General features: G+C 48.0%; 1 protein-coding gene across 1 annotated transcript; it reads right to left on the bottom strand.

Annotated features, from left to right (window-relative positions):
* Positions 1-12,707: 12,707 nt before the first annotated feature.
* Positions 12,708-20,742, bottom strand: LOC149366948 (uncharacterized). The gene is made up of 5 exons (XM_089566126.1): positions 19,874-20,742; positions 17,780-18,007; positions 15,786-16,193; positions 14,011-14,297; positions 12,708-13,439 (listed from the first exon to the last, which is right to left on the bottom strand). Exons 1-5 carry the CDS (start codon positions 20,174-20,176, stop codon positions 13,289-13,291), a joined length of 1,377 nt encoding a protein of 458 aa, XP_089422252.1. The 5' UTR covers positions 20,177-20,742; the 3' UTR covers positions 12,708-13,288.
* Positions 20,743-25,601: the final 4,859 nt, after the last annotated feature.

The raw sequence follows: 25,601 nt of genomic DNA, 5'->3' as shown, positions 1-25,601 counted from the left end.
TTTTTGCACCCTTTCAAAATATCTTTACGCAGCAGCTGTGATTTCAATATTTGCTCAATGCCGCCTTTTTATTGTTCTATATTCACTATAAAAACCGCGAAATTCGTGTGCATGAAAGATAAACGTATTATAATTGGCCCACTAACCAAAGTAGTATACAACCATCACCATATTGCATTGTCCTTGGCACCGATGTTCTCAAGCGTACGACAGTCTCTCTCAAAACAGCTTTCCAAGCCGATGAGTTGGGCGCTGGCCTCACTCATTACGCTCGACCAACTCAACGCCCTAAGTATCTCCCTTAATTGGGAACAAAATATAGTGGTGTGCGACACGCAAGAAGAGGTGGTCCGACGCCTGCTCGCAGACTTTCAACTCCCCTCCGGTCAGGGACTTATTTACATGCGTGGACGACGGAAACTCACTGGTGATGCGTGTCGTGGGGTTCTCACCGTGCACAACCGCGAAACCAGTGAATCACTTCAATCCAAAATCCAGTGGCGTGGTGGTGAACTTGTAGCCATCCGCAAGCTGGGAACAACCAACGTCGCGGTGAGCACTTTTGGGGGCTACACTGGCCCCCGTTTTATGCACCATAACTGCGAACTTGCCTCAGTTCGTGAGTACAAGCGTACGATCCCAGCCTGCTCCCGGTGTAGTGAACTGCCATCCAGTCGACATCTGTCCGGCTCCAGTCGGCGAACGCTGCGACCTATGCGGCCAAAATGTCGGCGCCACTGAAGAGGGTATGGTGCCGCACGACTGCCTGCCAACTTGCTCGGTTTGCTTGTGTAGCCACCTGATCAGCTCCCGTGAATGTACAGGCAAATTCCGAAAACAAAACACTAGCTCCGTCCAATAGGAATATACATACAAGAACTTGAAGGTTTTGGCAACTTTGGCAAGAAGAAAGCTGTGATGAAGGCCTAAAATACTTGCAATACCACAAATGTAGTGAAGAAATCTTCAGTGCTTGCTATTATTGATGGTGATTATAGTTCGTGACGAAAGAACGCGCTCAGCTATTTTGTACAGTGTAGTCGGAAAATGTTCTTGAACGAAAATAGGTAACGTCCGTGAAAGTTCAGCATATTGGCCACTCTCCTTTAAGAAGCAGCGTGAGTCATGCGAAGGACGCCCTTGTATGCATCGTTTCGCGCCATGATGCTACACTTGACAGACGGGTTCATTGGGCTGCCGGGCGCGCAGCCGAAGGCGGCGGAGAACTCTTCGACGTGTCGAAAGGTGACGTCGCACTCGTCGTCGTCGGCCGCAGGGAACACGCTCTCGCTGCCCAGGCAGGTCGAGTAGCACGCCGCGATGAAGAACAGTGCGGCGCTGCTGTAGCCCTCGAACCCTTCGAGAAGTTCGTCGTAGCCCTCCGAGGCGGCGCTGCGTTGTCTGTACGCTTGCAGCGACACCTCGAGGGCGAGCGTGTGCTCGAGCTGACGGAGAACGTCGAAGAAACTGCCGTATCCACTGCTCCCGTTCACGGCGCACGCCAGCGCCGTGCTGAAGGAGCCCACGGCTTCCGAAGAGATGATGTAGCTGCGATTTAAGCGTAGTATGCTATAAGACAGCCTTTTAAGGCGAAAGCCTTTAATGGCTCATACTGGCGTCCGTTAGCAGAGAGTGTTACACCTTTGGCAGCGTGTTAACTCGGGAACTAAAAAAACATAGGAGAAAACGAGTGGTTGCTCCGGATAAAGGAGGAAAAAATGAACCTAGAAGCCACGTTTGATGACCGTAGAGTAATTGGTTAATTATAGTAAAAAATGTCGAATTTGCGTCGAAATAGCGCGGATGTCGATATAGCCACGGGAACGGTGTGACTTCACTTCCACCAAAAGTCCTCACGGCATAGTGAAAATTGTCACAGAACGGCCGGGAAAACACCGGGTTTGTGTCAAATTAGACGGAGAAATGTGTAATTAAGCGTAATTAGCACTTAAGATCCCCGAAAGATATATAATTTGGGTACTGATAGAGCCAAGGAAACGGTGAGACGTTACATCCACCGGAAGTCGTCACGACATAGTGTCCTCGCCTTTCGCCTCTCAACACTTTAGTTGCCAAATTGCCCTCGCAATTTTTTTTTCTTATGTGCGAGCGCATTACACACGTTTGCACACTTTTGCGAGGCACCGAGCTCTCCGGAATCGGGAAACCAACGCGTCCGCGGCTGGGTGGTACGCCCTCGTACCGAGAGGGAACCGTGTGACTTTCGATTTTTTGCGAATTTGGAACGACCGCGTCTACCCGGGCGATCTCGTCGCTCGGCAAAACGACTAAGTCAGAACCGCGTCTACCGAGGCGCGAACACTAACGGCAAAACGACTAAGTCTCGACCGCGTCTACCGGGGCGACCACGCCAAAAGCAAACAAGTCGTTCTGGTCACCAGTTCTGCTTTTGAGCCGGATTCCACGTGTCCAGTCCGTCTCCCTTCTCGGACCTGCCCTCCCACTTGAGGCAACGGGCATCGTGGGCGCGACACGCTCACAATGTCGCGGAAAGTCTGCTGAACCTTTCCTGGGGATTCGCAACGGGCAGGCCGCACAGTCGGATTCAGGAACAGGAAGAAACAAGCCAGCAAGAACAATTTCCTGTAGAAGCGATCCAAGTGACAGAGCAAGCGAGGATAGGCTTTCCCGCAATGCAGCTCCGTGATCAGCTGATACCGCAGTCGCACAGCCCAACGCTGGACAAACCAAGTCTTAACCAAGGGTCACAACTTCATCTTATTCATTCTTGCGTTCAATCATCACCAAGCAATGGTCAAGTCTCGGAACTTGAAAAAACAGCGTCCATGTCTAACGGACTTGAGGTCACAGAAACACAGAGCGAACATTATGCAGAAGAATCCTTGGCCAGCAATGTTTACGTTATTGATAAGGATCGGAGGTCTGGCATTCATATCTTTCTTTCTTTTGCTTGATAAACTTTCTGCGCTGGGATTTCGAGGTTCGTTTTTGGAACTGCTTACTAACTTTTTACAAGATAGGCGCCAATATGTGTCGATTTCAAGATTCCATAGCGATTTCACGGCAATTGCCTCTGGAGTCCCGCAAGGTTCTATATTAAGTCCTTTATTATTCAATCTATACGTTAACGACCTTGCTAACAGTGTGCCATCTTTGCTGTTTCAGTATGCTGATGACACTGTTATTGTTGCATGTGCAAAGAAATACACTGATGCTGTTACAGCATTACAGATAGCTGCTATTAAAGCCATGGACTGGTTTAAGTTTAATCTTATTAATGTTAATACTTCTAAAACAAAACTGATCTGTTTTCATAACCCATTAAAACAAGTTGAATTAACTGACCTTGTTTATTTGCATACTTCCTCTTGTCTTAATTGCAACTGTGTACCAGTTGATTATGCGCATTCGGTCAAATATCTTGGCCTGACCTTCGACAGTGATCTCTCTTGGAAATCGCACCTTTCTTTTGTTTGCCAAAGGCTTCGTGCTGTATCGTGTGTCCTGTATAACATTAGATATTTTATGCCTTTTTCTGTCCGTAAATGTGTTGTACATGCTCAAGCCTATAGTGTACTTAGGTACGGAATTACTGTTTATGGTCACTGCACGGTTCGCTGGCAACATAGGGTGAATTCGCTTTTGCGTTTGCTTCTAAAGAATATTGCTTACGACCTGTCCATTGGTAATGACATTGATATTTTTAGAAGACTAAAGCTTCCAAGTTTTAACTCTTTATTAACAGAAACTATTGTGCTAAAACACTTCTGGTACAGTCAGTTCACCGTTCCATATGTCCCTGCTCGGGATTTAAGACCAAAATACCGCTACTGCATTCCTCGCTCCTCAACCCGGTACGGTAAGCGCACACGTCATTACTATGTACCTGCCTGTTTCAATAGCTTGCCTCCTACTGTACTCCGCATGAAAACTAAATACACCCTGAAAAAAACTTTGCGGTATGTCTCCGTGTTGCTTCCTGCCCCGTAGTTATTTCAGCTATTTACTGTATTAATTTCAAATCACTGTAATCTTTCTTGATGTTGTAATAGTTATATATTTGTTTCATTCTGTTTGGTGACCATTTTCTTTTTTTGCAAAGTTCATTGCAACGTCTCTATTTTCCTTTGTTTTGCCAATGTTAGCTGTCTGCCAGGCGCTGCCACTCAAGCCCTTTGAGGCTTTGGTAGGCCTGATTTATGTTGTCTGGCAATTGACGTGAATAAAAGTTCTATCTATCTATCTATCTATCTATCTATCTATATCCAGTTGCAAGTGGCAGAGGTCACTTTGTCTTTCCTAGTTGATTCTGGGTCTGCTGTTTTCATTATTGATAACAGTACTTTTTCAAGGTATTTTTCAACCACTCAACTACTTGAAGCACCTCGTGTAACACTTGTGGATTATTCCAAGCGTTCTATTAATGTGCTAGGATGTTTCACTGCACCAATCAAGTATCATGACAGAACTGTTCCTATTCTCTTCTATGTTGTCTCTGAGGGTACTACACTTATTGGCTTCGATGCCATTCGTGCTCTGAATTTATTTATTGTGGGAGCAACTTTGCAGTGTTTTCAGACGGTGGCGAATCCAGTTGAGAAAATTCCTTCCGCATTAGCGACTGAGTTTCTGAAACTCTTTTCAGACGAAGTGGGACTGGTTAAAGGGTTCCAGCATGAAGTGAAAGTGCGTCCGAATATGCAACCTGTAGTTGCCAAACTACGACGGTTGTTACCACTTGCTATCCGTTCCAAAGTCTCTGAAGAACTCGAATGGTTAATGAAGCAAGATATTATTGAAAGAGTAAGCGCTTCAGAATGGATCACCAATTGTGGTTATCCAGAAACCCAATGGAAAAATCCGCTTGTGTATTGACTTGCGTGAAGTCAATAAGGCCGTGGTCCTGATGTGTTCCCACTGCCACATACAGAGCAATTTCTCCATGCACTGATGTTTGATCCCTATTTGCCCACTGTTGTGACTACCGATGCTTCGGATGTAGGACTGGGAGCAGTCCTCCAGCAATTGGGTCCACACGGACTCCAAACGGTAGCTTTTGCGTCTCGGACCTTGTCTCCTACAGAGCGAAAGCATTAAAGGGATACTGAGGCGGTTTTCGAATGAGCAAATTTTTTATGATTTTGAAGTACTGTCATTGCTGATCACGTCTGTGAAATTATTTTTTCGATGTTGGCTAAAACAGTGGTGCAGTCACCAATTAAAAACGCGATGTTTAAATCTCCCGCGCCCCGCGCGAGCGATGGAGAGGAGAACAGCGGAGAGGGAAACCTCGTCCATGTCGGCCAACGTGACGTCACGTTGAGGAGCCGGGGATACTTCGGCGCACACGAGCCAGCTTTCAGCGCGCGTTGTTTCTCGTGCTGCGTGCGTTGTGACGTACAAAGCGTGTCGGCCGACCTTGAAAATCAGATTCAACACGAGGTACTACTCTGCGTTTGTGTCCACGAACAACTACGGCCGCGACTGTGTCGTCATCCACTGTTTTCCGCAAGATCATAAGCTCGCAGCGCAAGCGCTCGCTGCTGCGACGATGAATTCAAGCCGGCCAAAGCAAGCCTACTCTGCTCGAAGCACTTTCGTAAGAGCGGCTACATGCAGAGCTTGTTCCTAATGTGATCTCTGGAGATTTCTGTCGAAAAGACGCGGCTGAACTATGACACAGTTCCATCGATTTTCTCGCGCATGAGCAGCGTGTCACCATTCCCAAGAAGCGCCTCTTCTGAAAGTAGAAACATACACACTTAGCCCCCGCAGAAACCTTATAGAGGCTCAAGCATGTGTCGCTATCCTCAGCTTAGGTGCGGCCAGACCACCTGAGGCGTGCTCAGCAAGGCTCGGTTTAGTGATTTTATACTCCGTTCGACGTGTCCAAGCAAGCAAGCAAGCAAGCAAGCAAGCAAGCAAGCAAGCAAGCAAGCAAGCAAGCCGAGCCGAGCCGAGCCGAGCCGAGCCGAGGCGAGGCGAGGCGAGCAATGAAAAGCACAATAAAGAAAAGCAAGCAAGCATCGAATCTCTTCATATACGGCAATTTAAGAGTGAAATGAATGCCAACCAAGTTTTTGCCAAAAAAAAAACCATGTGTCGCAACCTTACTCGGTTTCTTGATCAAGTTGTGGCAGCGGGCGAGTTGCAGCTAGCTTGGCTTTTAAACACACATGTAGTGGCCACTACTTCACTGAACCTAAACTACAAATCTAGGACGGGCGAACGTTTCCGAGGCAGCGATTAATATTTTCTGGCATCTGCTGAACGCGCCACGAGTGAAGCAGCAGCCTTGTGCGCGTATTTGGCTTGGATTCCAGCGCAAAATGATTGCGTCACTATCCTGTGGTCACATGCCTCGCAGCGCTTGGCCACTGCGCTTCGCTCATTTTGACATCAACTTTGTGCTGCTTCATCGTTTCCTTGAAATACTTTCTTGCCCCAACCTACAAGCCCGGGTACTGAGAACAGGATTTTTGCACACAGCGCTTTGGGCCTTTTCTTTAGGATGACGCTCTTTCGAGTGAGCCAGGAGGCGTCCGGTGGTGGTAATTGACTTGAGTATTGTTCGCACCCCTTTCTTTCCGAGAATACGAGCCGAGGTTGTGCTGGCACCCTTTACGCATGGTCTGCATACGCGTCTTTCACGCTGGCGTATGCTTGTGCTAGGCGTAGAATTTTTTGCTTGTGTCTTTTTGCTTTCAGGTGATACGTGGAAAGAACAAACTGTAGTATCCTTTTCTTTGGAGGTCAGTAAAAAAGTAGTCGCCATATTCGCTTTTACAACACCACGGAAAGCTGCGATCTGCACTCAACGCAGCGCCAGATCCGCATCGGCAGCTTCTCCAGTCCTCGAAGTGACGTCACGACCTCTCTTGACCAATCACGGGCGGCGGCGCGCCGCACGGGTGCCCCGCGGTACAGGCTGCATATTTCTGCTAAAAAAGACAATCCGCGCTTGTTTTTGCCTTATTTGGATGCGATATTCCAGTATACAACATGAAAAACTATAGGACTAAGCTGCCAGCCTGATTTTCAAAAAAAGTGCTTCAGTCTCCCTTTAAGTGCCTCCACTGGCTCCATGCTGCATTGTGTGTGGCTTGCAGCGGTCGCACAACATTGTGCCGCATCCTTTACCCGAGCGTGAGCCCAATCACCACGAGTGGATTGACTTTGTGCGACAGTGTCTGGGCCGCGATGACTTACTTCACTGGATGCCGCCAGAGCAGGAGGAGAGCTTCGTGTGCTGGCTGAACTTTGCATCGGGTTCCCTCACACGCCTCTTTCCGGAAGAGTGCCTCAGGCCCGACGCTGCTCCTACCTTGTACCCAAAAAGGTGACATCCTAGGAGGGCTGTGCAGTGACGTCTTTTGTGATGTGCGTATGTTGTGATGGGTCTTCGGTGTGTGATGTGTCTTCAGTGTGTGATGATCCTTCAGCGTGTGGTGATGCTTCCGTGTGTGGTGATATTGAATCCAGGGATTCTTCAGACCTGCGGTCTGAAGGTCCTCTTCCGGAGCGCGCCCAGCGGCCAAAGAGGACTGTTCGAAAGCCTTTGTGGCTCGAGAACTTTGTAACAAAGTGAGTTGTCTTTATGTTTGTGTGTACATTTCTTGTGTGTATAGATAGTGTGTTCTCTTGTTTTTGTCATTTTTAATATAGCTGTAAATCTTTTTCCCCGGGGAATAAGTAAAATAAGCGGAATAAGAAAATAAGATAATAAGGAATGAAAGAATAAATAGAACAAGTGGAATAAGTAGAATAAGTGAAATAAGTGTGCTTTCTTGCGTGTAAATTATCAATGTATTTGTGAATTATTTTCCAAGGAAGAGAGAGAGTGTGTTTTATTGTTTGTGTGTCAATTTTTATATGTATCTGCGAATCCTTTTCCCCCAAGAAAGGGAGTATGTTGTATTGTGGTTCATGTGTTGTCTGTATTTGTTTCAGTTCTTGTTTCGATTTTGTGGATTGTTTTGGATTCTGTCTTGTGACGTCATATCATGTATATATAGGCTGTCTCCGTTCAATACACCGTCTTGGTCTTTCTTAGTCATGGGACAGCAGCACGGACTCATAAGACGGCCAACACCACTAATGGATTCCATCAGGTCTTCAGGGAAGCCGGCCTCCTCAATGTTAAGGAGAGGTCTGGGTACACCACGCCCTTGTATCGCAATCTTGTTGGCCTCGCGGTAGGCGTCAACTTCAGCGAGCGACCGCTGGGTCGTGGACGAATGCTCCACATTCTTTTCGAAGGGCGCAAGCTGCAAACAGTTCCAATTCGGTGGGCGTAGGTTTCGGTCAACGAGACTGTGGCGGGCACCCTTTGGAGCGAAACTCCTCTTAAACAACCTCCGGCTGGAGTAAGCGGTGTCTCCGAGGACCTGCGGATGTTTTCTTGCGAGCCTCCGAGGAGCGCTCTGCTCTTGTAACAATTCGTTCAAGATTGGCCGGGGGTTCATCACGGCGTCCATACCGGCCATTGGGAGGGAAACTTGGGACCGATTAACTATCTTTCTCGGGTGGATGGAGTTAGCCGCGCTGGAATCCGTTCGCCGGTTGTTGTTGTTCGTCTGATAAATGCATGGGGCATGCAGGATATAAAGTGGCTTCTTACCCTGGGAAAGTCAAAATAGTAGCCTGGAAAACTGCAACAAATTCATGGAGAGAGGGAAGCCTAGATCGATATTGCATTGAGAAGCGCAGGGCTGATAGGGGGGCGGTGTTGTATTGTAATATAATTTGCTATTTTAAACTATATTTATACACTAATCTGCAACTTGTCAGTCAGATGGACAAAGAAGGCTCCATTAAAGAAACTATAAGTATTTGCAAACATTTATTGAATGATGTGCACATTTCAGGGGTTTTAACGCATTAAAGTAATGGATGGATGATGATATTGTCACGTTGTAGTGACGGCAGTCCATCGGTCAGGAAGACAGCAACAAGACTGGAAGTGTCTCCTGCGACCCGGTCGCCCAACAAGACTTGCAAACGAAGCTCTTTATTTGGGCTGACTTGCGCCCGCAAAAGAACTGAATCACTCGGCGGCGGCGTGGAAAGAGAAGTTTATATCTTTCGATGTGAAGAAAAATACAAGAAATCTCCTGAATTCAATGCTCTAAACATTCAAACACATGCGCAGTGACGCAGCACTGAGCACGTCAGTAGGGCAGTAATGAGGCCGACACTCGACCGCCGCGCAGGACGATGAAGTATGTCGACCATTTGCGCAAAAACTCAGCCTCGCTTATTGACAGTGCGTCCACGCATGCTTGCTCAAAGAGGCGCGTGCGGAGGCGCTGCAACATTGGAAACATGGTTCTTTGCGGACGGCCATTTAAGCAAGCCACTGCACGCTGCCGCCACAAAACGAACATGCCGACACACAAGAGCATATTTGCAAACACTTAGCGTGAACTAGTGCGCGCTTCCAGGCGGGTTACAAATATGCGTGACACTAGTACCCAAAAGGTGCGCGCCACTGCACAGTCGAACATTGCGTGCTGCAATGTTTCTAAGAGACCGCATTGCGGGCATCGGGCGGAGGGCGCCACGCCCCATGCCGCAAGGCGATCTCTTGTGGGCAGGACCCGCCAACCTCGCAACCAGCCGAAGTCCCTGATATCTGCAGGAAGCGCATCTGAGGTCAGCTGGCGCCAGCGCGCCCGTCTCGTTTTCTGGAGTTGTTCGCGGGTGAGCTCTGCTACCGTTAGTGCCTTACACATCCTGGAGGGCGAGGTTTCATCAACATCCAGATCGGGGACGCTGGCAGTCAACGACGCCAGTGTGCGACGCACGTTAACGAAAAATACCGGTGGCTGCTCGGCTGTAGGGCCAACCACGTGTTGCGAGAAAAACACGTTACGCGCGGTACCCAGGAAGTATGTGAGGAGGGTTTCTCCCGGGATAGTCTGGGTTGCGCACAAGATCGCGTACTCCTCGCAAAGCGAGCACATTACACATGGTGCGGATGCAGGGTATACTGAACCCACCCATGTACGACGGAAGGCGAATGAACAACCGTTACACAAGCTCGGTGACACAAGCTCGGCGTAAGCAACAAACATGCTCGTCAGTCGTCGAACTACGAATGCCGGCCGCTCGCGGCATCGCTCAATTTAAAGCCGGCAAGGAAACTTCGAGATAACAGGTCAAGATCATCTACTGTAATCTGAAAAAACGTAGGTGCAGCTCTTCACGGCGGTGACCAATCGAGATTAGTCCGGTCGCTTCTCGCGTCACGAACAAAAATGATAACACCCCTTTCCTGCGGCCTTGAGCGCGAGCGAACGGACGTTAGAATGATACGTGGCAATACGTGCGGAAAAATAGGTTTTGCCTTCTATATATAGTGTTCGCATTGAGGCGGGGCTGAGAAGAAATAGAAATTGGCCTTTATTCATTGATTACCGATTCCTAACCACAAAAAGAAAATTTAATTTTTAAAAATCACCTGGTAATCAGGAAAGTGTACCGAACTGAAGACAGGTGTCACCGCTTAGAGAATTCAGGTCAGTGCGATAACATCCACTACACATTTCTCCACTTGATTTGGAGGCATTTAGCTACGAAAATTGGGAGGTTGGGTGCCACCGTATGCATAAGTGTGTTTTTATCACTTTCTTCCTGAGGACAGCGTGAGGCATGAATCATTGAGATAGTGAAATGGGGTTCCCTGGAAAGTTAGCAAACTGCCCTTCAGTGCGGTTACATTCATACTTCCTGTATGAGAAGCGGCAGTGGAGAGTGAGCGATAACTGTTCTATCTTGCCACATCCCGGAACACAGTAATGTAGTGCTGTAAAAATAACGGACTCTCAGGCCGTCTGCCACTCTTACACTATACGGGCCGTATCCCGAACCTCGCTTTGCGCCTCCTTTTTGCCAACTTCACTCAGTTGTTTATTGCTGGCTTTAGATAAAAGATTGTGCGCTGCTCGTGTGGTTCGCATACGCAGCAACGCTTAGTCTGTTTTGGAGATTCACGACCAGCAATGTTTCTCCTTCAAGCTTTTCTCCAAACTCGGGATTGTGCACAACTCTTCTCTCCAAACTCCAAATACAGCAACCAGCAATGTCGTAGAGGCTTGTGCACAAAATAGAAATATTTTACCATAAGAAAATACCCCAAATCTCAACGACGGTAATCACCTGCCTACACTGTAAACAAAAAGGAGTAAAAAGGGTGTAAAGTTGTCCTCTAGCGCACACCCCTTAAAAAAGGGAGTGCGCTGGAGGACAGCTTACGCCCTCTTACACCCATATAGGTTTATTCATGTTTAGAGTGTACGTACGCAAGATGCGTAGGGCGATTACTGCGACGCACTTAAGCTTCGTGCTTTGAGCTTTTTGGTTGAGTGAATAAGGCTTCCGTACGGAAACCGAAACGTCAAATTACATCTTTTAACACCTCTCTTTTGGTCGGCGTTATTTCTTTTCACATATGAATCTACTACCGGACCAGACGAGATTTTGTCAAACCTTAAATTTCACGATATTAAGAAATTGAATGCTACAAACATTAATAGTGAACACAGATTAATCACCGCCGCGTCGATTATCACAAGAATGACCGAAGCAGGTTGCGATACCGCTGGCCCTCGCACACACTAAAGCAGATTACATAGTCAGCGATTGTAAAGAGGCAATCCGCGGATACACAGCTGAGGTGATACCAACAGCCGCGCCTAGAATCTTGGATCAAAATGAAACGAAAGTCACAATAATTTGGACACTTGCTCACGCCGGTCTAGCCGGGAACGAGGCGGTCAACAAGCTAGCCCGAATTATAAGCCGGTCGGGGGAGCACCACTGGAAGACAAAACAGAGGAAACACTGGCTAATTACAGCGAAATACCACAGCGCTTTGTATCTGTTCTCACTCTAGGAATAACCATTCTGACCATCTGTTTCTTTTTGTGGATGTATTTTCCTTTGACGCTATAGAGAGGTTACATATGAAACACTACAATGTTAACCACTCATTTTGTGTTTCCATTGAGTGTTTTCTGCACTGAATGTCTTGTGCACCTCAATGGGACCAAGAATGGGATACTCTTCTTCAGGCATCAATCTGCATTTTGGTGTGCCCCTAGACGGAAGGTTGATTGCTTTATTGCGGTTTAACGTCCCAAGCAACTCAAGCTATGAGCATAGTCTAAGAGCACTTGCTGCTGGGCTAGTTGGTTTTGGTTCATGTTTGAATAGGTTTTAGGCGCAAAAAACAGACGAGACACATAGGAAGGTTACAGGACGAAGCGCCAACTTCGAACTGCTCCTGCGCCTAAAACCTATTCAAGCTATGAAGGACGCCGTAGTGAAGGGCTCCGGAAATTTCGACCACCTGGGTTCTCACAGTACACGGGCCTCTAGAATTTCGCCTCCCTCGAAATTCAGCCGCCGCGGCCGGGATCGAACCCGCGTCTGTAACTCCGTTGTCTAAATAAAAAACTTTGAATTTGACTTCGAATGTCAACCAGATCTCATAAGACAAGCACGCCGAGTACCATGCACACTGAAGGCGCGCAAAATTAAAATTATTTAAGCATAAATACGGACCAACTACGATCGCATCCTGTGGGATTGTAAAATAGAGCCACTTCCGGGTGATCTAGTTACCTCTCTTTCTCTCGAGCGGTGGGAGACCGTGCTGGCTAGCTCTGACCCCAGAACGCAAGTTTTGGCGGTGGAGTGGACTGACTGAGTCGTCTAGGGCTATGTATACTATCGACCACTTAACGCGACCACTTACCAAGCTCTTTCCGGCGAATAAAATGTTTTACAATCAGTTCCTTGTGGATGTGATCCAACAGGCCTATGGAGATTAGGTACGGAAACATACCTGCTTGCAGGTATGTTTTGTTGTTGAGAAGTTGGGCATTTCTCAACGAATCACAAAACGAAAACACATCATCCACAATTTAATGTTGCGTAAGTATGCTGCACAGGCTTTTCTTCTAAGCTGTTATGAAATGTTCATTGCATAAGGCCTCGGTAAATACATTCAAAGGCTGTCGCGAATTTTAGCAATGTCGCTGACGTGCATAATCGCTGACGTGCATAATCTTGGAATTCGAGCAATTGTCTCGCAAAGACTTAAAACAGGTCAACAATACCGATATTAAAAAGCAAAAGGACAAACATCTCTCGTGGCTAATAAGGTGCCTGTGAGGTCCAAATAAATAAATAAATAAGAGAGGGAAAAGAACATATCACCGCATCAGGATTAGGAAGAAGAAAGAAAGAAAAAAGTGAAAGCATCTGATGATTCATGGTCTCTGTAGCGCTGAAGTAAGCGTCAGAAGAAGTCGGAGACGCCACACGTGTCTTGGGGAGCCATGGGCGATCCGGGCTTGCAGTTGAACGTGTGACCGTAGTCCCGAATGCCGCGCACCGCTGCATTGCAGTTTCGGCTACGCTGACTGCCGATATGCCCGATTTCTGCACACCTGAGATAAGTGGAGACGAAAAAAAAAAGGATAATCTTTGGTGCTTTCAGCTGCTGAACATCCCTAATTAAGATCCCTATGCTCAGGTTTGCGGAGAGTTTAAGCTTGCACATTCTTGTCAGGTGTCGATAGGTGCTTAAATTGCAGAATGTTTTTTTTTTGCGTCTTGACTGTAAGCTGAATCACAATCCAACTGCACAGGAAAATGAGTACTTTGTTTCGTCTTAACAAAGTTACCATGGGGGACAACGTTCAAAGCCATGGATCAAAAAGCCTGGAGGCAGCCACTGTTCGAAGATCGTAAACGCGTTGCTCATGTGCGAATTAGATTAGATTTCGTTTTGCGTCTAACTCGAAAAGAGATTACGCGTCTACCACTCAGTCCGCGGCAGCGAGCGCTCGTTCCCCTGCTGGTTCTCAACATTTAATTCCGTAATGTGATGCTACTAAGAGTTGTATTTCGCAAACAACCAGAAAAAGGTGAAACAGCTGAGCTACTGTGCTCGGGATCTATCACCACGTGATGATATAGCAAAGTCTTTGGCCGACACCAGAATAATGGTAAGCGCACCTGCTCCTACAGTAGGTCAGGAAGAACAGCTGGTCTTCGCTGAAGAGATGTTCGACACGGTGGTCGTCTTTGATGGCAACAGCGGAGCGCGATTCAGGGTTGCTGCCGTCTCCTCTGGAAGCATTTGCTTTGCTCTTCATCCCGTGCCAGGCCAGGCCCAAGGCGATGATGTCCCGAATATTTGGGAGAAACTCAGCGCTGCAGTTGAGTTTGTCTGCCGCCGCCTCTACAATGCCGCCAATATCCGGCCAGCTGCCCAAGACAACGCCGGTATCGCTGTCCTCAGCCTGCACTAACGCCCAAATCATGAAGACAGGCGCTCACAACGCAACCCTATAATTCATCTGTGCCATCTTCGTTTATTTGGGAGCATGTCTGCAATCACTCACACGCACCAACTAAGGTTCAGTGTTCGTCCGAATTTCATGTCATTAGCCGTGCCATGAGACAAACGACATAGTCAATCGCAGTGTATCACAATGGTATCCTACCAATTGTACGCATAAAGTTGCAAACCAAGATTTTTTTTTTGTGCAAAATACTTTCGTTTTTTAGAAAAATTCTTCCCATCCAAAACTAAGCAGGAACTGTCGATGAAGAAGGGAAGGTTGCCTACCAAGTAAGCTTACCATTTCGCGTTGCTGCTTGCTAGGCGTGGCCAGTCTGATCAAAGCGCAGCCGGAAAGATGTTAGACCAGTGGTGGGGCGGAAATCCAGCAGCCGCAAGGGATATTAGTGTTTACGAGGTTTAAGGCGCCAAGGCGACCGATGCTATGACGGACGCCGTAGTGAAGGGTTGCGGAAAATATTAACCGCATGGGGTTTTTTAACACGGACTAACTTTGCACAGCATAAGGACTACCTGCTTCCATCGAAATGCGAGCACAGCAGCCAGGCTCCAATCCGCATTTCTGGGGGCAGCTGCCGAGAAACATAACCACTCGGCGGCGGCCTCTTGGGGGAATTAATCAGGGGAATTATTTGGAACCGACTCATGTCGGTTCCCACTGCCTTCCCCCACTGCAGGGCAAAGGCCTCTCCCATGTCTCTCCAATTAACCCTATCTTTTGCCAGCTGTGGCCACCGCGTCTCCACAGACTTCTTTATCTCATCCGCCCACCTAACTTTCTGCCGCCCCCTGCTACGTTTGCTTTCTCTTGGAATCCACTCCCTTACCCTTAAGTAACAGCGGTTATCTTGCCTTCGCATTACATGCCCTGCCCAAGCCCATCTCTTCCTCTTGATTTTGACTAGGATGTCATTAACCCGCGTTTGTTCCCTCACCCACTCGGCCCGCTTCCGGTCTCTTAACGTTACACCTATCATTTACAGCACGCTACGTTGTCCTTAACTTAAGGCTAAAGTAGCATACTAGGCTAATAACCAGGCATACCCCTCCTTTATTCATTAAACGCTCGGCTGCTGACCCGAAAGACGCGGGTTCGATCCCGGCCGCGGCGGTCGAATTTCGATGAAGGCGAATTTCTAGAGGCCCGTGTACCGTGCGATGTCAGTGCACGTTGAAGAACCCCAGGTGGCCGAAATTTCCAGAGCCCTTCACTACGGCGTCCCTCCTAGCCTGAGACTCTTTGGGACGTTAAACTCTTAGAAACCAAACTGAACCTTTATTAATTATCATTAAAGTCTCTCTCTTAACTCAAGCTGAAGCCTTTTCGTTAGCCTCCACGTTTCTGCCCCATAGGCGAAAAGCGTTAAGATACAAGTGTTGTGAGTGCCTGTACCTTCGAGGCACTCACGATTCCAAGGACCCTCACCGGCCGCACAAACATCTGCAGCGCGTTGAGTAGGAAGGCGGCTCCCAGTCCTCCGAAATTCGCCGCGCTCAGTTCTGCGCTGTCCGAATGGTAGAACGGGGAGCGCAGAGCGGCGTGAGAGATTCGCAGCTGGTTTTTGAGGGGCTCGTACAGAAAAGCTTCGAGCGAGTCTCCCTGCCACTGCAGCTGCATCACCTCCCGCTGCACGGAGGTCAGGTTCCAAAACCTGGCGTGGGCGTCCCACCAGTAGTCTGTCAGCGTCAGTCGGCCTGTGCTGCCCGCGGTCCCGTTCTTCGATGGTAGGACTCTGACGCTGCCGCTGCGATTCTGGCACGAGACGCAGAAGTCCCCGTAGAGCTGCCACAGGGTCTCGTTGGAGTCATCCACCTCCAGCGGCCAGAGAGCGACCTTGAGAACGTAGGATGGTTTGGTTTTGGTTTATGAAGGAGTAATTAATTTAAATTTGCTCTGATGGCAAAAAAAAGTATGAGCGGGCAGGAGAGTACTGTTCTAGCAGTTTGAAATAAATTCTCTGATAGGCAACTTGCTTCATCACATGCTGCACATTCAAAAACCGACAACGGATTGGCGCGAAAATCCTGTGTTTTAAGAAAGGTCACTAAAGGCCAGGAAGAATGCATTGGTTCAAAGATTTATTACTTCAAGAGTGAGGATGCTGTGCTAGGAAATCTGGTTCTCTGCGTACGCAATGCTAAATGACCTGGATGACCGCGATGCGAGTTTTGCCCATGTTTGCGTGAGGTTAATTTACTTAAAGGTGCTCAGAAACTCAGTTTTATAAAGTCTTGTGCCTGCATTATAGAAAATCGCAGTGCAGACTCAAAAGAAATCGGCGCATACGGCGTTTCAATTAGCCAGTAGAAGATGTTTTTTTCTGATGTTGCTCGTCACCAGTACATACATGTATATGCATGAGACTGATTAAAGAGAAGCTTACACATCTAGCTGGCTTTCGATCACGATTCCTTGAGCTGTGGAACAGCTTAGATGTTGAAACAGGCATGTCAAAATACGACTTAAAGTACAGGTTACTTTCCTTAGAGAAGAAAGAGAGAACATCCTCATAGTGAACATAGAGAAGGATGATTTCGATTTAATGACGTAGACGCAGTTTAGGCGGAAATTCGCATACATTCTTTATGAAATGGGGGACAAATGCCTTTTTTGTAATTTCTCCCTAAATAAGTTCAAGATCAGGTGAGCGGAAACCTAGTGCGCATGTAAAAACCGGTGATTACCTGTGGACATCGAAAAGATCACCCTCAGCATACCATGGGTATGCTCATAAGGGCAGGCTATCGCTCCGGTACTCATATGACAGGTAAGATATAAGGAAATGGTTTAAGGAAAGAAGGAGGGATCGCTCCCTTGTTATCCATTTTTTGTCGGCTAGAACAGGTGAAATTGCAAGGGGGGAAAGTTTAATCTGGATGCCTCAGTTACTTGTCTATTGTGAATGACAAAACCGCACTCATAAGGAGCGTATGCTTGAAAGTGGAAAAAAAATCGGTATAAAATGAAGCAGATCGAGGGCTACTATTCGCGCACCTCTGTAGGAGCAGGGTCCGACCCTGTGTAGCTCCCGAGAATCGCTCAGTCTTCTATTTTGTACCAATTTTCTCATCGCCTCGTGCTCAGCTTCTCGGGGATTAAATGCGTGGACAGCAAATCCTTGAACCCGCCTCGAGAAGACCGCAAACCCTGTCCCTGGTGCTCTTTAGCCAAGCTGCCCTTTACACTTCAATAAAATCAAATGCATTTCATTACGAAAATGCCAAGACGCTGAGCGCATGACGAAACGTGCAGTTTATGGTCTAGTTATTTTCAAACACTGCCACATATGGATGAACGATGCCTCGAGTTATTATTTTTGTTTCGTGTCTTGTAGTAGCAGTCGCGCTTATGATGAAGTTTATAATAGCGTCCTTTCTGTCTCATAGATGGAAGCGGGTACATATCTTAAGTTCACATACATCGAGGTCAAGGATCTTCTTGACAATGGTCGCTTTTGCCTTGTCGTTCAGCCAGGGCACCTTCGCTGCGGCCGCTCTAAGGACGCCCAGCAGACTCCTCAGGAAGGCCTCAACCTCCCACCGGAAGTCCCTCGGGAAGAAAGCGACGGAACTCTCGGAGGCCAGCAGTAGGCCGAACCTCGCAGCCATCGTCTCGTAGCAGTTCACCTTCACCTCCGCTGTAGCGACCTGCGTATGATGGTTACTTCAATGGAGGAGCGCTGTATTCTGAAACGCGTACCAATTACAGGGCGAGCTATTGACATTATTGAGGTGGCAGTCCTTTGAGTATTTTTGCCTGTTTCAAATGATTGAGGCTTCAATGAAAAGTTCTTAAAAATTCTATTTGCAAAGACGTCTGACATACACAGTGTGCCTTTAGTCAGCCAGGCCGCACATGTTCTCGCAAAGTGCCTCACTTTAACTCGTTTTTGGAACGGTGTCTTTTCCAAGAGAAAACGGATATTTTACACCAAGTAGTATTACAGGGACATCAAGAGAGCCAAACGGTCAGCTTTCCACCGCATAACACTAACTGTTTATTTTTTTTTTACGTTCAAGTAAAGGTGCCCCTGTAGTAAAACGCAGCACACGAGCTGTGGGGAAACCGCTTCGCAGCTCGCTCTAGCAGCAGAAGCGAATACATACACCGAGGGTCCAACGGACGCATCCTGCTGTTTTAGTGCGAAAACACTACTCCAAATCTACCAACCCCGAGCAACGATCTTGTCATCTTGATGTCTTGTGCTCCGAACTAAACCGAGATTACTCGACTTACTCGGGTAAGCCCGGAGTAGCGTCGCGCAAGCTGCTGCCAATGGGAGGAGAGCGTAGCGCCACCTAGGTGATGTAACCATGTGGCGTCATCGCAACGTGCCCTGGGAGGTGGCAGTTAAAAAAATGACTGGTCACGAGTGGTTGATTGGGAAGAGCATCATAGCACAATCAATACCGGGGGCTGTGATAGAAACGGCCACCTGCCGGTGCAGTGATGCACCTCTTTACCACCGCGCCTCAACACTGGTAGTGGTATGGGGAGTCGCCGCGAGCTATCAATGTTATGTAGAGAATGACCATTTCTGCATATATGGGCTTTAACTGACTAAAGCAATCACGCCACACCCTAAAGACGGACATTAAGTGTCCTCTCCGATTAAAGAATGAACACCTGCTTCCGCATGTCTACTTGGTTTAACTCTGCCTTGTTCCCGGCAGACGCGAAGTCATGGAGTGATCGTCAAGGGCGATTTTAAGGCCTCGCTCAGAGGTTAATTAGGCAGACATAAGACTGTAAATTTAAGACAAAAATGACATCACTATATAGTAGTGGCGAAATATATCAGCATGACATAGGCGGAGGACGTGCTGCCAAGCTGGTTGTAAGAAATTTCATTTACTGCATGCCAAACGACAGTAGAATGCCTTCTATACGCGATGTGATGACAAATTACCCTGAAAAAAAAAAGCATTCATCGCTAGGAAAAGGACACTAAAAACGCAGCAAGTTGATACTATGTACACAATTGCGCAAACAACGCTTTAAAGTTTAGGCGGCACGCATGCTGGTAATGTCTTTGAATGACAGGTTCGGAGGACTGTGCAAAATAGCTAGTGGACGAAAAAGAGAGCGAGCGACACTTCCGCCTACAAATGTGGGGCGGCGTTCGTCCCTTGATATCATTTGTTTACCACTGCTTTATTGCAGTGGGCTGGTCATGGTACGTCAGTATGCCACAATGCAGCATTCTGGATGGGTGCTAGTGCCCTTGGGTCTCACGGAGAAGTTTTGCTGAGCTGGAAGTCCTGTCTATCGCCTCAGAACCACTTATAGCTGGACGAAAACTAAGCGCAGGATTTTCCGCTAAAATGCTTCTGATCCTCTGTAGCTACCAGGTGTTTGACGTAGGCTTAGCAGCACAAGCTCTCCAGTATTGGTAGCAACTTACGAAAGTGTCATTTGTAACCGCAGTTCATCATAGCCATAGCTTCAACGCGTAGAGTAAAGAGTCAATCACTTCTTTACCAATATCTCCTTGAACCGCAAAATAACCTCACCTCTTTGTTGCCGGCTATGATGGCGTATTCTTGAGGCCAGCCGATCACGATGAGGATCTGCACTAGCCACCATGACAGATGCTTCCTCAACGCATCTGTACTGTAATTAAACAGCAGCCGGTCGACTGCCACCAGAACACGCCCGTCCTGCATCGAGACCAATGTCTTCGAGTCCGCAGCCTCACCACCGGGTGCGTCTACGATTGGTACCAGCCAGTTGTCGACAGTCGCGTTACGGACCGCGGCGGCGATCTTGGTTATGCTGCTAATTACGGGCCGCGGGTAGGACTCCGGCGATCGCATGTCGTTCAGGACGTGCAGGACGTTCTTTTCGGTGGCCAGAAGTTCCTGAATACTTCCTCCTTCGGGAACCGAAGCGCCGAAGCGGTCGTGGAACAGTCGGAGGTACTTCTCTCGGCTGTGGACCGCCTCCAGAGTGAGCACTAGGTCGAACCAGGACGAAGCCTGCGAGGTGGGCTACGAGAAAACCGTGCGACCGGAGCAGTAAATATACAGACAATAAGAAAGCGAAATGAGAGGAAAGAACACACCCGCCTTGCTTTCTGCATACCTTCTTTTATTGCCGCTTGCTTTTTGGCTGTCACATTCATTGCTATGCATCAACTGGCTGAACAACATATCCTGCTATGGATTTAACATCAAGGAAGTCCAGCTTTCTTAGACTAGAGTTTTAATTGCGAGGAATCTGTGGGATATTATTAGATAGAGTTATGAACGCATTTGTAAGAGCGGTCTAACCTTCAGGAGGAGTACCAAAATGTGGCTTTTAGCGTTTCTCCTGCGCTCCCACAAAGTAGTTAGGAATGACATTGAAAACCAATGGGGCATCTTTTACACCATAAATAGCAGAAAACTATAATCGCCCCAAAGAGCGATATGCCGACATATTGATCGGTAGGGTGCAATCTTATGATATGCGAAAAAGTTCCTTTCATAAATTACTTGAAGGGGAAAAAACACGCTTGTCAAGAGTTTCTGGGTACACTAACAGTCTTCGCATACATCCTTTTTTCCTGCAACGAGCTTTAACTAAAGAGCCAGATCGACAGCAATGAACAGTTAGGTGTAAGGCTTAAGAAGAGAAAGAGGCTGTGAAATTTGCCCAAGGCTCATTGGCAGCTGTGTCCTGCGACAAGTTCAAGCCCCTTATTTGTATGCTGCCGGAATGGTAGCTCGGGGCAAATAGAGATAGGTGAGCAAAAAGAAAGACATCGAAAACTAATGACGGCAGCACTCGGCGGAAAAGTTTTCAACTTCGTAGGGTCCAGATTTCACAGGGAAGTTATTTTCCTCAATGTTGATAGGTCTCTGCAAGCTGGCGAGGCGCTTTCGTTTATGCGAAAACGTTCGATATTGATGAATGCTACTTGTACCGGCAATTCTTCTTGAGATGAACATTCTTTAACCAGACCTGGTGTGATTTATTAATTATATTTTGATTCTAATCTAATCTTTTATATTTGGCAGTTTATGATTCGCCAAAATGACTCCGCGTCTTTGCCTATACGCTTATGGTCAAGGGATTAGGACAAAGGACGGGGTATGCGACGTCGCATGCACCTACGACAAAAGGCCGCAACAAAAACTGAACAGAATGAAAATGGAATCACTATCTTACACAGGCCCAGGAAGTTCTTTCTGATCGATACAAATTAAAGCGATCATCCGGCAAAAACGCGCGACTGAGCGTTCTCAATACAGCTTTCTTACGTCCTGATATGCAGTGTAGCTGGGCCGGAGACCACATATTTCATGATGTTAGGAATAATAAAAGTGGAGGCACCACTGTCTCTAACCTTAGCGTAGCACTTCGATAGAAAACAGAAGAAATATCACAGAAGAATGACATTAGGCCGCAATATTATTATTTCGAGTGAACAATTTCGAGCGTAGCGAGGTAACAGGTTGCGTCCTGCACCTAGCGTGACCAAAAGATCAATAAATGTTGATAAATAACTCAGAAATCAATGTCGCTCATATTGGCCTGCTTGCCTGAATGAACAAGGCTGGCAGTCCGTTCCGGTCGACCGTGTGCATGTAGGCGCGAAACCATGTGTCGATGCCCCACTTTAGACTCAGGGTCAGAACCGCCTCAAGCGGGTGCACCTTAGCTACTTCCGAGGATCCAAACGGCCATGGCAGGGGCATCAACTCGAACAGCTCTCGGAAGCTGTCCACGGAGGGCTGTGCTTCGTCGCTGCCCGTGCACTCCCGCAAAAAGTCGCTTACGACCCTGCGGAACATGTCACGACAGTGCACGTCACACGCGTTGCTTAGAAAATAAAACTTGGACAACGCTAAATGTACCCTTAAGAGTGCAATGTGACAGCGCTAGAGAACGTTACTATGCAAGTGGTCGTTCTTTTTCATAGATTACTATGTCGTGGGGAGTCCTTATAGCACTACTGGTGTGGTGCAGGGCTTAAATGATGCACCGATGCGCTGGCAAGTGGCTGTTTCAAACACAGTCATTGATGGTGCTTGCTTTTGAGACCCAGGTTGCCTGCACTGAGCTTCCTCTATGGCTTAGTTGTGCAGAGATAGTTCTTCGATGAGCTGTCTCTCTCTCGACGAATGCGCTGAAGTGCAGACATTGCAAAGGTGGGCCGGTGGCAGTTGCATTGAATTTAAAAAAATAATTTATGGCCACCTGCACTTTTTATTGCGAAAGCAATACTGCTTGCACTTTTCTGCCACCGATGGTCGTGGCGCCTCCTTACACAGCGGCGCGTCACGTGACCATGTGACGTCACGACAGATCGAGAGAGAGGGCCCCAGCTCGCGCCATCGATGGCGGAGGTACAGCCTTACACGCCAGCTGCGCCGCTCCACCACGTGACCGCGTGACGTCACGACAGACCGAGAGCTGGGGCCCCAGCTCGCGCCATCGATGGTGGAAGTACAGCATTACACGCTGGCTGCGCGGCTGCCGAGAGAGGGCGCTCGCTAGAGCGGGATAAAACGGAAAGGGGGGGGGGGGGGGGCGGCCGCAGCTGCGCTGCTCTCAGTGCGCTATGTCGGATGATGTGTACAAGGCAAGGCTGGAACGATCTGCTGCAGCCAAGCGACGGTGCCGCGCCGAAGAAACAGACGAAGAACGGGAAGAACGGCTAGCTAAACGTGCGTATGCAGCAGCCTGGCGAGCACGCCGGTCAACATCGCTTGATGCGGGTGCATCTAAAAGTGCAGGGCCAAGTTTAATGAGTGGTGTTAAAGGGATATTGAGGCGGTTTCCGAATCAGCTAACTTTTTAGGGTTTTGAAGTAGTGTCATTGCTGATCACGTCTGTGAAATTATTTTTTCGATTTTGGCTAAAACAGTGGCGCAATGACCAATTAAAAACGCGATGTTCAAATCTCCCGCGCCCCGCGCGAGCGTAGGCGAGGAGAACAGCGGGAAGGGAATCCTCGTCCAGTCGGCCAACGTGACGTCATGTTGAGGAGCCGGGGATACTTCGGCGCACCCGAGAGAGCTTTCAGCGCGCGTTGTTTCACGTGCTGCGTGCGTTGTGACGTACAAAGCGTGTCAGCCGACCTTGAGAATCAGATTCAACACGAGGTACTACTCTGCGTTCGTGTCCATGAACAAATACGGCCGAGACTGTCGTCTTCCACTGTTTTTCGCAGGATCATAAGCTCGCAGCGCAAGCGCTCGCTTCTGTGACGAAGAATTCAAGCTGACCAAAGCAAGCCTACTCTGCGCGAAGCACTTTCGTAAGAGCGGCTACATGCAGAGCTTGTCCCTAATGTGACCTCTGGAGATTTGTGTCGAAAAGGCGCGGCTGAACCATGACACAGTTCCTTCGATTTTCTCGCGCATGAGAGGCGTGTCACCATTCCGAAGAAGCGCTCTTTTAAAAGTAGAAACTTGCTCACTTAGCCCCTGAAGAAACCTTATAGAGGCTTAAGCATGTGTCGCTCTCCTCAGCTTAGGTGCGGCCAGACCACCTGAGTCGGGCTCGGCAAGGCTCGGTCAGTGATTTTATACTCGGTTCGACGTGTCCAAGCAAGCAAGCAACCAGGGAAGCAGAGCAAAGCACAATAAAGCAAAGCAAGCAAGCATCGAAGCTCTTCATATGCGGCATCTCGTTTAATCGTAGCTAAGCGATTAAAATGAAAGCGTTCGACGTTGATTTCGGATGCAAATTTATGAGAGAAATGAATGCCAACCGAGTTTTTGCAAAAAAACACCGCAACCTTACTCGGTTTCTTCATCAAGTTGTGGCAGCGGGCGAGTTGCAGCTAGTTTGGCTTTTAAACACACGTATAGTTGGCAACTACTTCATTGAACCTAAACTGCAAATCTAGGAAGGGCGAACGTTTCCGAGGCAGCGATTAATATTTTCTGGCATCTGCTGAACGCGCCACGAGTGAAGCAGCAGCTTGTGCGCGTATTTGGCTTGGTTTCCAGCGCACAATGATTGCGTCACTATGCTGTGGTCACATTCCTCGCTGCGCTTGGCCACTGCGCTTCGCCCATTTTGACATGAACTTTGTGCTGCTTCATCGTTTCCTTGAAATACTTTCTTGCCCCAACCTACAACGCCGGGTACTGAGAACAGGATTTTTCGTACACAGTGCTTTGGGCCTTTTCTTTAGGGTGACACTCTTCCGGGCGAGCAAGGAGGCGTCCGGTGGTGGTAATTGACTTGAGTATTGTTCACACCCCTTCCTTTCCGAGAATACGAGCCGAGGTTGTGCTGGCACCTTTGACGCATGGTCTGCATCGCATCTTTGACGTTGGCGTATGCTTGTGCTAGACGTAGAATTTTTTGCTTGTGTCTTTTTTGGTTTCAGGCGACACGTGGAATGAGCAAACTGTAGCATCCTTTTCTTCGGAGGTCAGTAAAAAAAAATAGTCGCCGTATTCGCTTTTACAACGACACGGAAAGCTGCGATCTGCACTCAACGCAGCGCCGGATCCGCATCGGCAGCTTCTCCAGTCCTCAAAGTGGCGTCACGACCTCTCTTGACCAATCACAGGCGGCGGCGCGCCGCGCGGCGTGCCCCGCGGCAAAGGCCGCATATTTCGGCTAAAAAAGGCAATTCGCGCTTGTTTTTGCCTTATTTGGATGCGATATTTCAGTATACAGCATGAAAAACTATAGGACGCCGCGACCAGCCTGATTTTCAAAAAAAGTGCTTCAGTCTCCCTTTAACGGTAGCGAAACTATGGAGATAGCCAGTTTGGAGACAAGTTTCATGGACGCTCTTAATGCCGATGATACTTCAATGGGTGAAGAATCTATGAATAGTATGGAACGACACAATTTCAGCATAACAGTTGTATAAACAGAGCTCGGGCTCGTGCTGTCGGCGCAGAGCGGCGGTAGACACGGCGGATTCGGGCTGAAGAAACGGATGAAGTTGCTTTCGAAATTTCCGGGCTTAACCAAGCTGAGCTTATGCCAATTTTTTTTGATCTACTTTCTGAGGCGAATATTTAAACACCGCCCAGTTTAGCCTATGTTCACGTGTCCGCAGAAAAAAAGGGAATCTCGTAGACACTATTCCCTTCCGTTTTTTTGTGCGGAGATACGTATGCTTGTTCCCGCCCATAAAACATAACGCTCGAGGATGGCTGTTGCCCTCGCCGGATTTCCATTTCGTTTGCTATATATAGCTTAGTTTGCCAATAGCTGCTAATAAACACCGCTTTATGTGTGTACAGAAGTTCATAAAATGCCATAAATGAACAAAGCTTTTCA

The sequence above is a fragment of the Amblyomma mixtum genome, chromosome 1 (genome assembly GCF_055824585.1).
Source record: "Amblyomma mixtum isolate Tamu chromosome 1, ASM5582458v1, whole genome shotgun sequence".
NCBI classification, from domain to species: Eukaryota; Metazoa; Arthropoda; class Arachnida; order Ixodida; family Ixodidae; genus Amblyomma; species Amblyomma mixtum.
Note: the sequence above shows the minus strand (reverse complement) of the source record. Positions and strands in the feature narration are given on the sequence as shown.